This window comes from Lutra lutra, chromosome 2 (genome assembly GCF_902655055.1).
Source record: "Lutra lutra chromosome 2, mLutLut1.2, whole genome shotgun sequence".
Taxonomy (NCBI): domain Eukaryota; kingdom Metazoa; phylum Chordata; class Mammalia; order Carnivora; family Mustelidae; genus Lutra; species Lutra lutra.
The window spans coordinates 7,386,271-7,404,544 of NC_062279.1; the positions used below are offsets into that span (position 1 = coordinate 7,386,271).

General features: G+C 39.4%; 1 protein-coding gene across 2 annotated transcripts in view; it reads right to left on the minus strand.

Annotated features, from left to right (window-relative positions):
* The window catches only part of GPM6A (glycoprotein M6A), a 342,376-nt gene that overhangs the window by 20,844 nt on the left and 303,258 nt on the right, over positions 1 to 18,274 (minus strand). For both annotated transcript variants that reach the window (XM_047714058.1, XM_047714051.1), the window contains exon 3: positions 7,442 to 7,598. In XM_047714058.1, coding sequence (XP_047570014.1) covers positions 7,442 to 7,598 — 157 coding nt within the window. The remainder of the gene's footprint in view (positions 1 to 7,441; positions 7,599 to 18,274) is intronic.

Genomic DNA, 18,274 nt, shown 5'->3' on the forward strand with positions numbered 1-18,274 from the left:
CTTCTCTAAACACCAACATCTATTTTAAAATATGCTACCAGTAATGTTTTCTTCTTTAATACCTTGTATTGGTCTCATTCATTGAACCAGTCAAGTGGAAATCCTTCAGAACTTAATATACAATCTATTATGATTTTGCACCTGCCGGATAGAACACCTTGGTAACTGCAGTATCCTAAACATTTCGTTCTAATTTTCAGCCTCCAGGTTGCCTGTAGAACTTCCTTCTATCCTTCCAAACCCAAATTAAGAGCCACTTTTACTGATAAGTTCATTAGTAATTAAAATTTCCCGTGTGTCAAGGATGTGCACTGTACAAGGCCTCAGGTACATACTGGTCAACAACACAGTTTACTCTCCTTTTCTCTGTGCAAACACAGTGAGTGTCCCTGTTCTTCATTATGCTTCGCATGTGTACAAGTCGCCTGATTATTCTAACTAGACTGGAAACTCCCCAGAGGCAGGGGCATGTTCTGTAGCTTCTCCCATTAGCAGCGCCCAGCATGGCACCTCGGTCTATGTAAGAAATCCTCAAAATAAGTCAGTGAAAGAGACTTTACTTTTATTTTTGATTTTTTCATTTTTTTTTTGGCAGAGGGAGAGGGAGAGAGAGAATTGCTCCTTCCCGATGAGGAAGGAGCCCCATGTGGGGCTGCATCTCACCACCCTGAGAGCATGACCTGAGCTGAAATCAAGAGTCAGACGCTTAACCGAGTGTGCCCCCCAGGTGCCCCAAGATTTTCCTTTTTCAAGCCAAAACAGAATTCAAGTAAAATCAAATAATTTTAAAAATAAAGGCGTCACTGGCCTAGTTGAATACATTCTTTTCCCGCAAATATTACTATAGAGGACACTTTCTTTTAGTGAATGCTGTTTTAATATCAACTCTATAGCCAGTGTGTGAGAAATGGTTTTTTTGACCAAGGATCCCATATAATAAAGCTAAGTGTCGTAATTCCTCAGCGAACATTTACATTTTTATATCCTTAATGTACTTAGTTTCCCCACAAAGCAACATAAACTACAGAAGTTAATCTCAAAACGAGAAAAATACGGAAAGAAACTGAAGTCTCAAAAAATGTGACGAAGCATGTTTTGTCTGAATAATATTACTGATTTAAGGGCAAAGTCATAAAATAAATAGCTCTTGCTTTTATCCTAAAAATAAATATAAAAACAAGTATCTTTTGCATCCAGATTATTCCAGCACTGCGGGCACAAAGTTCTTGTTGGAAAAGAGAGGGGTCCGTTACCCAAACAATACTTATATAAAAGACCACTTGTAATTCATGACGAATATTTCATCCCTAGCCTAGCGGCCTATTTAAATAACTGTTACGTGTATGGAAATCTTTGGCACATTAACAATGGAACCCATTTAAAAAATAATTTCATTTCTGGTGACAAGAAGTGTCTTGCATTTAAAAATCTAACATGAGAAGCTCTTACATTTCACAACAGGTACTCTCGGTTTGTCACTGTCATTTTAGGAGGCTAACTGAAATTTTCTGTCAACTTGTATGCTCAACATCTGAAAAGAATGAGGTTTATCTTCTTTTTTCCCATAATTGATGTGATACTATCATTAGTATCTGAAAAGGCTGGGATTCGTCTCCTGTCCCAGTATTTACAGTTGGGGACTGAAACCCTGCACGGGAGCGGCTTCGGACACATGTGGCAAATAAAACCCTGGTTCCTTCCTCCACAATGCGGTGCTTTTTTAGCACATTGTTTCCAGATATGACCACTACGCCCAAGGCGGTTTTTGTTTTCACTCATACTGAGAAACCAGTGTGACAGTGTACTGTTACAATCTAAAAAAAAAAAAAAAAAAAAAAAAAAAAGACCTTTCCTTCTCCCAGTTAGCTGTAGCCTAGAGAACACAGGCCTTACTGTAGGAACTCTGGTTTGGCAAGTCTTGGATCAAAAATGTTATTTTTTTCTTAAATTTAATTTCAAAAGACACTGCATTTTAGAGAGAGACTAAAATGAAGAGTTCCTTGATGACAATTTCACTTAGAAAGTCACCTTAAGACTCCTGACAGGCAGTCATCAAAATAGAAAAGTACCTTACAGTGTGGAGCTCTTCTGTGTTCCACGAAGCATCCTTGTATAGTTAAAAAGAGATAATTCACAACCACGGATAAAATCAAAGGTTAAAATGAGGGCATCACTGCAAGGAAGGACTTCTAATTATCAGTGAATGATCTTCCCAAATGTAGAACAGAGAGCGGGCTGATGAGTTACAGAAGACCCTCCCAAACAGGTAATTATTCCATGAAATTAGCCCAAATGCACCATAAAATGACAAGGCAAAACCTGATCAGGAGGAATCAGGAGGTGAGTGACAGGGCTGCGTGCCAGGTAAGTCACTGATCTTCAGGTGGTGGTTTCCACGGCTGGGAAATGTGAGTGATACATGCTTCTACTCCACACAGTTGTCTGGGGCATGACATGTCTAGTATTTCGTCAAGGGCATTGTACAGCAACCGGCGCTGATAGCACCTAACAAACACTTTCCATTATAATTACTGCACTTATTATTAAAACTGGACTATAAACCATGAAAATGGACTAGGAGTTATGACATACTGAATAGATTTAAAAGTCATTACAGAGAGTACGTCTTACAGACACGCATCTGAAATGCTGTGGTCAAAATATAAAAGCATCGGAGGCTAACTGGAAAGGTGTTTAAAAGTAAATAAATAGAAAACATTTTCTCACCTGTAAAATGAGATTAACAATAGTTACTGCTTAATTTTGCTGCTTTAAACATTGTATGCAGCATGCTGTTGTGAGCTGAATGTTATTTTTCTTCAAAATTCATGTGATGAAGTCCCAACCCCCAGTACCTCATAATGTGAGTTTATTTGGACACGGTTTTTACAGGAGGTAAGAAAATTAAAAAATGAGGGCCCTAATCCAATACAACAGGAGTCCTGGAGACACGGAAGGCTGAGCTCAGACAAGCATTCAGGGAGGACACCATGAGAAGACGAGAGCAATTTTGGGGGTGAGGCTTCTAGAAGCCTGGGATGCCAGAGATGACAGCAACACACCAAGGCTAGAGGAACAGATTCTCCCATGTGGCCTCAGAAGGGACCAACCCTCCCAACACCCTGACCTGAGACTTCTGGCTTCCAGAAATGTGAGACAATAAATTTCCACTGTTGAAGCCATTCATTGTGGTACCTCTGCTACGGCAAGCCCTCGCGAATGAATACACATATTTTCTAAAGTTTTTCTTGTTTTATTTGAGTCTAGAGCTGGTAGATTTATGAAAAACAAATGTAGGCATTTCCACAGAGACTAGTACATTTAAGAATTCTATTACTTCAAAACCGTTGGGCTTAAAAATCCAAAGTGTCGGGGCACCTGGGTGGCTCAGTGGGTTAAGCCTCTGCCTTCGGCTCAGGTCATGATCTCAGGGTCCTGGGTCGAGCTCCACATCAGGCTCTCTGCTCAGCGGGGAGCCTGCCTCTCCCCCCCTCCCACCCCCAGCCTCTCTGCCTACTTGTGATCTCTCTGTCAGATAAATAAATAAAATCTTTAAAAAAAAAATCTAAAGTGTCGGAACAAGCATAGACAGATTCTGAGATCCTTGTTGGTGTCATAATGGTAATTAGGAAATTCTGGGAAATGAGAACACTTAGTGATGATACAATACATACTTTCACATTTCAAAATGTGAGACGCTGAATGCCTCCCCAGTTGCAACTGAATAAATATATTTTTTGGTTTAATATTTAATGGAGAGGAAATTCAAAGAAAATAAATATTTCTATGGGGCACCTGGATGGCTCACTGGGTTAAAGCCTCTGCCTTCGGCTCAGGTCATGATCCCAGATTCCTGGGATCAAGACCCGTATCGGGCTCTCTGCTCACTGGGGAGCCTGCTTCCTCCTCTCTCTTTCTGCCTGCCTCTCTGCCTACTTGTGATCTCTGTCTGTCAAATAAATAAATACAATCTTTAAAAAAAAGATTAAAAAAAGAAAAGAAAAGGAATATTTCTATATTCACTAAACTTATCAAGTTCAGGTTTAATGTATCAAATAACATGTGTTGACTCATACTCAGCCTGGTGCCATTTAATATTTAATTTAAGTAAATTTTGTTACTTCAAGTATTTTAATAACTTTTCACGTGCTACCCTAATACAAAGGTTAATACTGTGGTTTTATGTTTTATGTGCTTCACATTCAGGGTTTCGAAGGATCGCATTTAAAATTTTGAAATGAACTTGAATTGGTCTTGATATTGTGTAAGAGGAAACCCATAATGCAGATCAAGTTGTGCTTTCAAGAGCATTCATTAAGAAAACAGTGTGGAGATTCCTTAAGAAATTAAAAGTACAGCTTCCCTATGACCCTGCAATTGCACTACTGGGTATTTACCCCAAAGATACTGATGTATTGAAAGGAAGGCCCGTCTGTACCCCAATGTTCATAGGAGCCACGGCCAAGTCGCCAAACTGTGGGAAGAGCCAAGATGTCCTTCAACAGACAACTGGATAAGGAAGATGTGGTCCATATACACTATGGAGTATTATGCTTCCATCAGAAAGGATGAATACCCAACTTTTGTAGCAACATGGACGGGACTGGAGGAGATGATGCTGAGTGAAATAAGTCAAGCAGAGAGAGTCAATTATCATATAGTTTCACTTACTTGTGGAGCATAAGGAATAACATGGAGGACAAGGGGAGATGGAGAGGAGAAGGGAGTTGGGGGAAATCGGAGGGGGAGTTGAACCATGAGAGACTGGATTCTGAGAAACAAACTGAGGGTTTTGGAGGGGAGGGTGGATGGGGGGTTGGGTGAACCTGATGGTGGATATTAAGGAAGGCACATGTTGCATGGAGCACGGGGTGTGGTGCATAAACAATGAATTCTGGAACACTGAAAAGGAATAAAATAAAATAAAATGGAAAAAAAAAGAGAGTAATGATTAGTATCCTCTCTTCAATGATAAAATGCGGCTTTAACATTAACTGCATTTGTGCTGATGTAGATTCAATTAGTAACCATTTTACTTTTTAGAAACCATAGAGAAACAGGGCTAGAATAGCAAGTTTCTTTTACTACTAATTCTGGAAGCTTTTCACTTCATACGCTTGTTGCAAAAAAACCAAACCAAACCAAACCAAACCAAACCAAACCAAACCAACATCCACAAGTATTCCATCCTTTAATACTATCCAGTATTCCAAGAAATGCACTGATGTGGCATCAACAGGACATTTTTAATGTGAAGGAAGATTGATAATGCAGGCTAACAGGTGACTCATAGAACACAGAACAGACTGTGAGGTATAATTGACCTACAAATGAAAAGAAAGCAGCAGAGTGGATGTAGAGAACAGGGAAGATGGGTAGGTTGAGAGGGTGACTGGGCTGCCCTCCCCGTTCCCTGTGACCGCAAGCCCAGCGGGTCCAGCGAGGCGGGTGTGCTGTGGGGAGAGAGGGTCACAGGTCCCACCACCCTGTGCTTCCAGGCAGCGGAGCTGGGCCCCCACAACTGCAGTGCTCTGGAGTGGGCGGGGTGTCTCAGGTGCCTGACTCCCTCCTGTATGGCCTCTGGAGGACCCCACACACTGCTGCTGGCCCTCTGGTCCACTGGGCGGGACTGACAAACACTTGTTACTATTACAGAATGGAAGGGGGCTCAGGTTTGCGCTTTAAATGTTCTTATTTGAAATATCCTTGGGATGTTTGAAGGGTAAGCGGACAATTACTAACTGTGCGGTAGAGGTCCGTTTTCTTCTGCCATGTTTGACTTCGGCATCCAATCCCACGGCGTTGAGTTTAAAATTCTCAGTGCAACAGCAGAAGCAACCACAGTCTTCCTGCACGGGGTTGCTCCCCAGGGGTAAAAACGTGCTTGTATAGTTCCTTTTTTTCTACTATTTGAATTGTGTTTTAGAATCATGGACTCTCTAAGCTGGAAGGAGCTTTAGGGATGATCTAGTAACCTCATGCTGTAAATGAGTTAACTGATCCAGGGGTTAGGGGCATGCTCAGACACACACATGGTGTTACAACGATACTGCCCCAACCAGAGGGAAAGCCTATGGTTAGTTGAAATCACTGTACTCTCTTGGCAGAATATAAATGAACCTCAAATCAAGATTTTATTTATTTATATGACAGAGAGCTAGAGAGAGAGAGAGCACAAGTGGAGGGAATGGCAGAGGTAGAGGGAGAGAAGCCACACCGCTGAGCAGGAAGCCCGATGCAGGGACCCTGAGATCATGACCTGAGCCGAAGCCAGACGCTTACCCACTGAGCCACCCAGGCGCCCCTCACAACTTGCTTTCTTAATAGAGAAGTTGCTGAGTTATCACTGACAACTGGCTCACAGAATATTTTATTTTTGAAATGAATCAAAGACCTTTAACTTACCTTCCTCCAGATCTGTAATTTGATATTACTAGTCCTAAAGACTTAGTTACTACAGTAAGCATCACTCCAGGAAAGAAACGAGTCTTACAAGCAATGATTCCAGAGACATCTCCAGGTTCCCATAACACTGGGCCAAGTATTTTCAGATGATTATCACCTCTGACATTAAGCACCATGACAGAACTTGCTACGAGCTGGTAAAACTTCGGTTTTACCAAAAAAGTCTCGTGGGTAATAGCTATTTTGAAACTTTCCTGTAAGACTGAAATAAACTATTTCATTCCTTATTAGAGACCTCTCACTTAATATGAAAGGTAAGTAGACGTTCCTAGAGAACACTGAGAAAAGAAGAGAAACCTGTTAGTCAATGATGGGAGTTTCAACATTTCTTTATAGGAAAATCATTTCTGCATAAAAATGCAAAAGTACTTTCAACTGTATCACCCTTAATTTTTAAACGGCTTTTGTGCTTAACAGCTATACATGCATTGTCTGCATTGCATTAGCTCTAGAATAGGACTGGAAGTTTGATTTACCATTAGCTATCATATCAGTAAGGATTTAAAAGATAATTTAATATAACAGTATAATTTTTACCTTATGTCATATTTAACAGAAATTACATAGTACAGTTCTCTCAAATTTACAGTAAAATGCAAAGGCATATATTTAAGGAGAAGAGACACATATATTGTCCCTAATTGCAGATGGATTTTTTTCTGTTATTCTAAATATTGTATGGAAACCCCAAAGCCCTTTGGGGGGGGGAAAGTCACGAATCAATCTCCTATATTTTGCTGCCTCTAAAACAAAAACCAGTTATGTTGCATATGATTTGAGAATTTGCAGCTGAATTTTCACACGGAATAATCTTAATTTAGAAAATAACATTTTTAAGATTTTAGGTCGCCGTCACAAGAGGAAATGTTACTGTGATTAAAAAAAAAATACTTCTGTTCGTGGCAGATGAGTGCAAACACCTGTGTGCTATTGACACAAACCCACATTCAACCCCGAACACCGACAAATAACATACCCAGGCGCTCACGCATCTGCCGCAAGTGGTGATTTTGAAATCCCCATAGAGATCTTTGATGGCACCGGTGGTGAAGAAACCTTCCACCATCAGCAGAATGCCGTACACAAAGAAGGCAGCTGCGATGCCGTAGATCACGTACTTGAAGATGTCAATCCTGGGGGAGAGAAGACAAAGGGATTTATTTCAATAACTCTTCCCGCCTGATTGGGAGCAATCGATTTTCACGTGCCCAGGGCTCCTTCAGAATGACAGCTACCGAATATTTATGTCCATAAGGGAGGCTGGGTTTCAAAACATTCTTGCTCTATGGGCCTAATGTTTGTCTATATGTTTTGTTCTGCATCTTCTAGTATTTGCTGACAGCGCTTTTCACCTTCATTTTCCCCTCCTCCCTGCCAGCCTCCCCTTCCCTGGTTCATGCCAAGGCCGTCCTGGGTAAGCACAGAGTCACACTGCTAAAGAAGTCTGCTGAAATCCATCTGAGAAATAGGATGATCACCAGATAACTTCTCCAATTCTGACAAAGTGTGAAATGAAAGATTTATGTATCTACTAGTGAGTTTTGATAACAAAAGGGGAAGAAAGCTTCATGGTTAATGATGAATCCATTTTCAATAAAATGACCACCTCGTATTTTTCTTCTTAGAGCCCACTGTAATTACGTTTTACTCCACACTTACTGTAAACAATCGCTAATATTTTCTGCTGATAATAATGTCAATAATGAAACTATTATGTTTTAAAGAAAAGTTATAATTTTGAAAAATCGAGCCTTTTAGGCAGAACCACGAATGGATTCAGAATTCGGGTATGGAATTGGGCCTGAGCCCAGTTTGGGCAGAATACCATGGAGGAATGGGAAGGTATGCTTTCCTTTCTCACAATTCAGTGCCCACGTATTTAAAGGTGTGTGTGTGGGGGGAGAGATCCATGTATCATCTATAAACTGCAGATGAATATTTCTGTTATTTTAGCTATTAAATGAGAACCCCAAGGCCCTTTGGAATGAAAAACCGTAAATTACCCATCTTCCTACTTCTAGAAAGCAAGCTACCTGTGTAGCCATGGTATGTGGAGAGGCATATATGTTAGCTAACGTTCTGTCTTCACAGTCTTGACATCCCTTAGTAAGAAAACTGCTCTGTATTTCTTATTGTCAAGTTTATTTTTTTTTCTCTTTCCTCTCATTAATAGAGTTTGAATGGAGTAGACAGGGTGGAGGCAAATGATGGTTGACGGTTTCCAAGGGGACAAATGAGACATTAGAAAGCTTGATCACACTGATGGATATTTAGAAACTCTTGATGCTATGACAATATTTTTAAAAAACTACAGGGATGAGCATAAGTGAATCTGCTGCATATAAAAAGAGTAAGAGGAGGCTGTTAACATTCACTGTACCAGGGCAATTGTTTAGTGACTGATTCTCACTGTCTGAAAATCCAAATACTGCACAACTTTACTTGTCGAGGGCGATGAGGCAGATGATGTGAACATGTAAGCTTATCAGGCATGTGAAAGCATCTGAGGATTTCAACTTACAGGTGGGAATTGAAGAATTTGGCTCAATGGGCTTCTCCATAAAACTTTCATGTTAACATGACATGTTTTCAAATATATTTAAATTTTTATTTAGAAATAGTTTCTTTCTATAAAAGGAGTCACAGAAAATAAACAGTAGGAAGAAAAACCATACATCCTTTATCTATTTTATAATATTTTACCTCATTTACTTCATTGTTTTCTTGTGTTTCTCCCTGTCTCTGGAGAATTACATCTGAACATAGAGAAATTCTCCACAGTATAGTTTTTTTTTTTTTTTAAAGATTTTATTTATTTATTTGACAGAGAGAGAGATCACAAGTAGGCAGAGAGGCAGGCAGAGAGAGAGGAGGAAGCAGGCTCCCTGCCAAGCAGAGAGCCCAATGCGGGCCTCGATCCCAGGACCCTGGGACCATGACCTGAGCCAAAGGCAGAGGCTTTAACCCACTGAGCCACCCAGGCGCCCCACAGTATAGTTTTTGACTTCAGGGAATCTAACATCGATATAATACTTGTGTCAAATCTACTATTGCAGTCCAGTTTTACCAGCTGGGTCGACCCAGTGAACTGTATGGCATCTTGTCTCCCAATGTGGGATCCAGTCTGGGGGTAAGTACTGCCTTTACTGGCCACCTGTCTTTACTTTCTTTTAACTGGCAACACATCCACAGCCTCTCTGTCTTTGTGAAATTGACCCTGTTGAGGAGTATAATCCCGCTCTCTCCTTATTAGATAGAATGTTCTTCATTTTGAGTGTGTCTGATGTTTTCTTATGATTAGATTCAGATGACTCATTCATGGCTAGAATATAATAAAGGTGATTTTCTGTGCATCTGCCCCTCAGTGGTGATGCTGATATGGATCATCTCGCCCAGATGATGTCTAATTTCTGTACTGTGCAAGTGCTACTGTTTCCCTTGTAACTAACAAGTGATCTGTGAAGAGACACTTACGGACCAAGCAAACAGCCTGTTCTTCATTAAAACTTCCTGCCAGTGTGAGCAGTCCTTGATGGGTCTTGACTAATCCCATCTTCCTACCGCATTAACAAAAGGCTCATTATCTAACTGCAGGACTCATTCACGTTTACCAGTTGGCACTAGATACTCTGACGTAAGCAAGAGCCCTCCCTTTCCCCCTTTTTATTATTTTTTTGTTTATTTGTCTATTTATCCATGATATGGACTAAAGAGGTCTGCTTTTTTCTCTGAAAGTGTATAAGCCACTATTCTACTTAATTATTTTGGTGCTCAAATTGTTCTAGCCTTGGCCAGTGGGCATCTTCAAAGCGGCTACTGTGTCCTTAGGATACGTGCCCATCATTTTTTGAAATGTATTCCTTACTTTCTCACAGAGCAAGCGGACCGAGCCTCCCTCTGTACATACCACACTCGACCCCCAAATTAGGCATCTCTTTGCCAAGCCTTGGTTCCTTTTTTTAATGTGTATATATATATTTTTTATTTTTTAATTCAAATTCAATTAATTAACATATAAAGTATTATTTGTTTCAGGGGTACAGGTCTGTGATTCATCAGTCTTATCTAATACCCAGTGCTCATTATAACACATAACCCTCCCCAGTGTCCATCCCCCAGCCACCCTATCCCCCGCACTTCCCTCCCCTCTAGCAACCCTCAGTTTGTTTGCTATGATTAAAAGTCTCTTATGGTTTGTCTCCCTCTCTGGTTTCATCTTGCTTCATTTTTTCCCTGCCTTTCCCCTATGATTCTCTGTTTTGTTTCTTAAATTCCACATATGGTGAGATCATATGATAATTATCTTTCTCTGATTGACTTATGTTGCTTAGCATAATATCCTCTAGTTCTATCCAAGTCATTGCAAATGGCAAGATTTCATTTTTTGATGGCTGCATAATATTCCATTGTATAAATGTACCAAATTTTCTTTATCTATTCATCTGCCGATGGACATCTGAAGCCTGGGTTCTTTTAATGAGTAGTAGTATTGGAGACCAAGACAGGGATACTCATTGCTGCTGTGGTATCTTTGCCTCTCGGTCTTTTCAGTGTACCAAGAGAGGAAATACATGCATTTAGGGGTGCCTGGGTGGCTCAGTAGGTTAAAGCCTCTGCCTTTGGCTCAGGTTATGATCCCAGGTTCCTGGGATCGAGCCCCGCATTGGGCTCTCTGCTCAGCGGGGAGCCTGCTTCCCCCTCTCTCTCTGCCTGCTTCTCTGCCTACTTATGATCTCTCTCTCTGTCAAATAAATAAATAAAATCTTAAAAAAAGGAAATACATGCATTTATACACACATTCATATATATAGTGACATAAACACGTACATTCATGTATCTATGTATACATGCACATACATCAGCATATCGGACACACACGAATTTTAGAAATCTCGAGTTCATAGTGATATTTCCAAATCCAACTGAATCCCACAGGGTTTTTTTGTTGCCTTCCCCCACTCTGTATTTGTATGACCTTCTTCCTTAGTGAAAATTCTAATTCTAGAGAATAACACATTCTTTGGTTCGATTCATAATAAATGTATACCAATTACTTCATCCAAAGTATTACAAAAATCAAACCTACTTAAAAAGAATTTAGGATGTTTGCAACCCCCTACCCCTTCACTCAAAACTAAAAGTAGGTAGTCAAATACTGAGTCTCCAAATTACTTGGATTAATTCATTCTTCTTCCCCTTCATTGTGCTTATGGGATTCACTGAAATGCAGTGGGGATCTATTTGTTCACTGTTAGGTTCTCCATCCCATGCACATCGACTTAATCTCACTTTTGAACATATAAGATATCATTAACATGCTTCCAAGAGTCAAATCTGTATAAAAGGATACTCCAGAGAAGGGTCACGACCTCCCCTACCCCTTCCACCCAGTTCTTTGTTCACTGCTCCCTTGCTATCCTTCCTGTGTGTTTTTTTTTTCCTGTGTGTTTTTTTTTAATGTGAAGTCAAGCATGTGTGTATGTGTGTGTACATATTTATGTTCTCCTTTCACTTTTACATGGAAGGTAGCATATACACATGCTCTTTTGCACTTAGCTTTTATCAATCAATAATATCCTTAAAATCACTCCGTATCAGTTCACAGAGACCTTCCTCATTCTTTTCAACAGCTGCATGGTAGCCTATATGTATTTATTTACCCCATATTCTACGCGTGCATATGTAGTTATCAATATTTTGCAATTACAAATAACACTGCAATGAATAATCTTGCACAAATGCATTAAAATAACTGATAGTGTATACTTAGGGTAGAAGGACTGAATAGTTGAAAAGTGAACGCATGTGGCTTCGTTAGAAATGGCCAAATTCCTCTCTGTAAGGGTTGTACCGTTTCTGCATCCCAAACGGCGATGTATGAGGCTCTTTCTCCAGAGTCTCAACAAAACACTATATTGTCAAGATTTGAATTATTGCAAACCGATTAGTAATAACTGGTAGTTTTGCTGTATTTATCTTAGTAAGAGTGAAATGGAGCATCTTTTTCTATGATCATAGGCAACATTTATCTTTTTGTGAATTGCCATGTCTTTTGCCCACTTATCTATAAGATTCATGCCCTCTTCTCTATAAGATTTGCATATTAGGGATATTTGGCTTTTATCTATAATACATGCTGCTAATATTTTCTCCTAGTTTGCCATCTGTCTTTTGACTTGGCCTGTGGCATTTTGCTATGTCACTTAAAAAACAAAAACTTCAATGTTGTCAGAGTCACCTGTCTTCTCTTTGGGTACACTGGGACTTCAGTCATAGTTGTAAGCCTTTATTTATACCCAGGTTATATTGGCACTATGGTTTCTTCTAGCACATATACCTAGCATTTTATTACTTAGACTTCTGATCAAGTTGCTGTTTATTCTTTGGGTAGTGCAAGAACTAGATCTAATTTTATCTTTTTCAAAATGGCTATAATACTGAAAAACTCTCAGATGTGGATGCCTCTCTGGGGGATGGGAGGTTAGCAGCAGCCATATCTTATAGGTTCATATTAATTAAGATATCAAAGAGTGAAATGGTGTTGTCAATTTTGTCCAGTGTTATAATAGCATTATTTGTATACTAATTCCTAAAAGTCCTCTTCTGGAGACATATATTGGGGTATTTTGGGGTGACATGATATGATGTCAGGGATTTGCTTGGATAAAACTCAAGGTATTCATATATTACTTACAAAGATAAGAAGTTCAAAAGTAAAAGCAATAAAAAGTAAAAAAAAAAAAAAAAAGAAAGAAAGAAAAGGTTATCCAGTTGTCCTAACATCATTTATCAAAAAGCCCACCTTTGGGGGGATTAAGAGTACACATCGTGGTGAGCACTGGGTATTGTAAGGAAGAGTTGAATTGCTATACTGTACACCTGAAACTAATAATACACTGTATGTCAATGAACTGGAATTTAAATAAAAACTTAAAAAGAAATAAAGGCTAAGCAAATGTAAAAAAAAAAAGTGTGCCTCCAGAAAGAACAATATAGGCATATTTACTGTGCTCATGTATTGCTAGACGTTTTTAGTATTTTCATACTTAGAAGAAGCTTTTAAAGTTAGCAACTGTTGTAAGAGCGAAAAAGAACACTGGTGACTGTGGTGGGTTAAAAAAGTGCTTCCCGGGGCACTTGGGTGGCTCAGTGGGTTAAAGCCTCTGCCTTCGGCTCAGGTCATGATCTCAGCGTCCTGGGATGGAGCCCCTCATCGGGCTCTCTGCTCAGCAGGGATCCTGCTTCCCTTCCTCTCTCTCTGTCTGCCTCTCTGCCTGCTTGTGATCTCTGTCAAATAAATAAATAAAATCTTAAAAAAATAAAATAAAATAAAAAAGTGCTTCTCTCCAAATATATTCACTTCCTAATCCCTGAAACCTCTGAATATTACTTCATATGGCAAAGGGTGAATTTTACCCTCTCTGGTGTGCATGTTAAAGTTAAAGACCTTGGGAGGAGAAGCTTATCCTGGAATACTCAGGTGGGCCCTAAAGGCAGTCAGAGGTATTTTTTTTTTTAAGATTTTATTTATTTATTTGACAGAGAGGGACACAGCGAGAGAGGGAACGCAAGCAGGGGGAGTGGGAGAGGGAGAAGCAGGCTTCCTGCTGAGCAGGGAGTCCAATGCGGGGCTCGATCCCAGGACCCGGGGATCAGGACCTGAGCTGAAGGCAGAGGCTTAACGACTGAGTCACCTGGGTGTCCCAGTCATAGGTGTCTTTATGAGAGAGGGACAGAGGCAGTTTTGAGAGAGACACTCAGAAAAGGAGGAGGTACAGCGAAGATGGAGGCAGACATTTGAGCAACGGGGCCTCAAATCAAGCAATGCCTGCAACCTGTGAGCCTGGGAGAGGCAAGGAGCAGTCTTCCCTCAGGAGGGAGCACAGCTCTGCTCAGCCTTGGCTTTACACTTCCGGTCTCCCCAGCCATGAGAGAATAACGTTGTGTAGTTTAAAGCCATTGAGCTTGTTATGGCAGACCCAAGAAACTCACAGTCACTTTATTTCTTTAGTATTTCTCATCTGTAAGGACTCTTTTAAACTGATGTGGATATTGTCTAATGCATGAGAATGTTACAGACTATTGGAATATGGCAATTTGACAGTAATGCAGACAGGCTGCTAGTACGTAGGACACCTCTTCTCAGAGTCAGGAAATGGCTGCTTCTTCCTAAACACCTAAACCAGTGTATTACAGAGTGGGAGGTGAGTGATTTCCCAGCTCAGAGTTAGACAGATATGCATATCCTATCCAACTTCAGTTAAAAAAAAATCAGAATTTTTAGAGACTACTTGAAGCTGTTTTGGAATCTTCAGAATTGTGATGAAGAATATCCATGTTTTATTAGTTGTTATTGAGGCAAAAAACACATAACACGAGATCTCTCCTCTTCAGTTTAGCATACAACACAGTATTAGCCATCAGCATGGTGTCGCACAGCAGGTGTTCTGAACCTGTTCCTCTTGTGTAACTGAAAGTCTAAACCCCGTGGACAACAGGCTCCTGTTCTTCTTCTCCCAGCCCTTGGCCAACACCATCCTACTTTCTGTTTCTATGAGTGTGACTACTTTAGGTACCTCACGTAAGTGGAATCATGCCATGTTTGTCTTTCTGTGATGGACTTATCATTCAGCATAATGTCCTCCAAGTTCATCCATGTTGGAGCACATAAAGGAATTTTTTTCTCTTTTACAGCTTAATGATGTTCCATTCTGTGTATAAACCTCCTCTTCTTTACCCATTCATCTGTGGATGGACATTTGGATAGTATCCACAGGTTGGCTATTGCAAATAATGCTGTGGCCAACATGGGAATGCAAATCTCTCTTTGAAATCTTGATTTCAAGTCATTTGGATAAGTAACCAGACGTGGGATTGCTGGATCATTCTTTGTTTTGTTTGTTTTTTACATAATGGTCGTCCTGTCTGTTGTGAGGAGATAGCTCATTGTGGTTTTGACTGACATTTCCTGGATGACGAGGAATGTTGAGCATCTTTTCATATACCAGTTGGCCATTTGTACGTCATCTTTGGAGAAATGTGAACTGAAGTCTTTTGTCCATTTTAGGTCAGGTTATTGAGTTGTAGGGGTTCTTATACAGTTTGCTATTAACCCCTTATTGGATATATGCCTTGTAAATTTGCCTTTTCACCCTATTAAGTATTTCCTTTGCTGCACAGAAGCTTTTAAGTTATAGTCTCATTTGCCTATTTTTGCTTTTGTTGCTTGTGCTTTGGTGCCATATCCAAGAAATCACTGCCAATGCCAATATTATGAAGTACCCCCCTCATTTTCTTCTAGGAGTTTTATAATTTAAGGTCTTACATTTAGTTCTTTCATCCAATTTGAACTGATTTTTGTCAACAGTGTAAGATAAAGGCCCAATATCATTGTTGTGTGAGTGATCCAATTTTCCCCCGCACCCTTTATTGAAGAGATTACCTTTCCTCATTGCGTGCTGGCACCCTTGTTTGAATCATTTTGCCTGTACAAGGTTTCCTTCCTGCGCTCTCTATGTCGTTCCATTAGTCCATATGTCTCTTATGTCACTACTATAGTATTTTTTTAAAAGATTTTATTTATTTATTAGAAAGACAAAGAGCACGTATGCACAAGCAGGGGGAGCAGTAGGCAGAGGGACAGGGAGAAGCAGGCTCCCCTCAGAGCAGGGAGTCCAACAAGGGACTCGATTCCAGGACTCTGAGATCACGACCTAAGCCCAAGGCAGTCGCTTAATCGATGGAGTCAGCCAGGCCCCCCCACTACCACCCTGTTTTGATTACTGTAGCCTTGTAAGTGTGAAGCTTCCAGCTTTATTCATCTTTCTCAAGATTGTTCTGTGAGTGACTCTCTTCTGAATTTTAGGATTGCCCTATCTATTTCTGTAACAAATTCTATCTGGATTTTGATAGGGATTGCACTTAATCTGTGGATCACTTTGGGTAGTATGGAGAGTTTAACAATATTATATCTTCCAATCTATGAAGATGAGATATCATTACATTTATTTGTGGCTTCTTTAAATTATTTCATCACGTAGGTTAAGTTTATTCCTAAGTATTTTATTCTTCTTAATGCTATTGTTAATGAGGTGATATCAGTATGGATACAGGTCTCTTAAATTTGCTAAAACTTGTTTTGTGACCTAACATGGGATCGATCTTGGATGATGTTCCACGAGCACTCAAGAAGAATGTGTATTTTGCCACTGTTGGATAGAATGTTCTAGATAAGTCTGTTAGACCCATTTGTTCTACAGTGTTGTTCAAGTCTTCTGTTTCTTTATTCATCTTCTGTCTGGTTGTTCTGTCCAGTACAGAAAGTAAAATACTGAATTCCCCTATTGCTACTGGGATGCTGTCTATTTCTCCCTTTAGGTCTGTCAGTATTTGCTTCATATATTTGGGTGCTCTGATGTTGCATGCATATATATTGTTGAGGAACTGACCCACTTATCATTATATAATGTCTTTCTTTGTTTCTTTTGACAGGTTCTGACTTAAAGTCTGGGCATCCCTCCCTTCTCTCAGTTATCATTTGCATGGAATACCTTTTTTCACGCTTTACTTTTAGCCTATGTGTGTCTGTAAACCTAAAGCAATTGTCTTGGAGACCACATATGTTTGGATCTTATTTATTATTCATTCAGTCACTCTATGTCTTTTGACTGGGGAGTTTAATCCATTTATCTTTAAAGTCATTATTGGTAGGAAAGAACTTAATTATTGCCATTTTGAATTGTCTTCTATCTGTTGTGTAGCTTTTTTTTTTGTCTCTACTCTTGTCTTCCTTTCTATTTTGTTGATTTTTTTTTGACATGGTTTTATTCCTTTCTTATCTTCTTCTGTATACCTTCTAAAAATATCTTCTTTGAGGTTATGATGGTTCTTACATAAAACATCTCATACTTAATATATTTTAAGCTGATAACAACTTAACCACAATTGCAAATAAATACTCTAAAATTACTTTTCCCCTTAACACACTTTATGTTATTGATGGTACAACTGTCCATACATCCAAAGCACTTAACCTCCTTTCTGAATGAGAACTTTATTTTTTTATTTTTTATATTATTTATTTATGTGACACGGAGAGAGAACAAGCAGGGGGAGTAGTAGAGGGAGAGGGAGAAGCAGGATCCACCCCCTAAGCAGGGAGCCTGATGCGGGGCTCAATCCCAGGACCCTGAGATCACGACCTGAGCCAAACACAGACGCTTAATCAACTGAGCCACTGAGATGCACCCTGGATGCGAACTTTAAAATTTGACATTGTTTCTATAACAACGGTTTTACTGATTTAAAATCAATATATGTCCATTGTAGAAAAAAATAAAATTAAAACTAGAAAATCAGATTATTCACTGCTTATCCTCCCAGTTTTTTCCCATATAATTATATATAATATATATTAATATTAATATGAATTATAATTAATTCCAGCAGTTATGATTTTTATATGCTGTTTTACAAACTTCATTTTTGGCCAATATACTATGAGTATTTTAAATGTTATGCGATTTTATCAACATATTTTCTTAAGATTATGGCACATTCTATCATTTGAAGGTATCACAATATATTTTACCAATTCTCTACTACTTTCATCCAATGGTAGGAAGGATAAAGGCCCCTTCCCCACAAAGATGTTTGTATCTAATCTCCAGAACTGTGAATATGTTATCTTCATCAATGAGATTTGGAAAATGTGGTTAAATTAATAATTTGAGATTTGGAGGTTATCTGTCTTAACAGGATACAATACAATATGTATTATACAATATAATGGCAAGTCCTAAGAAATGAA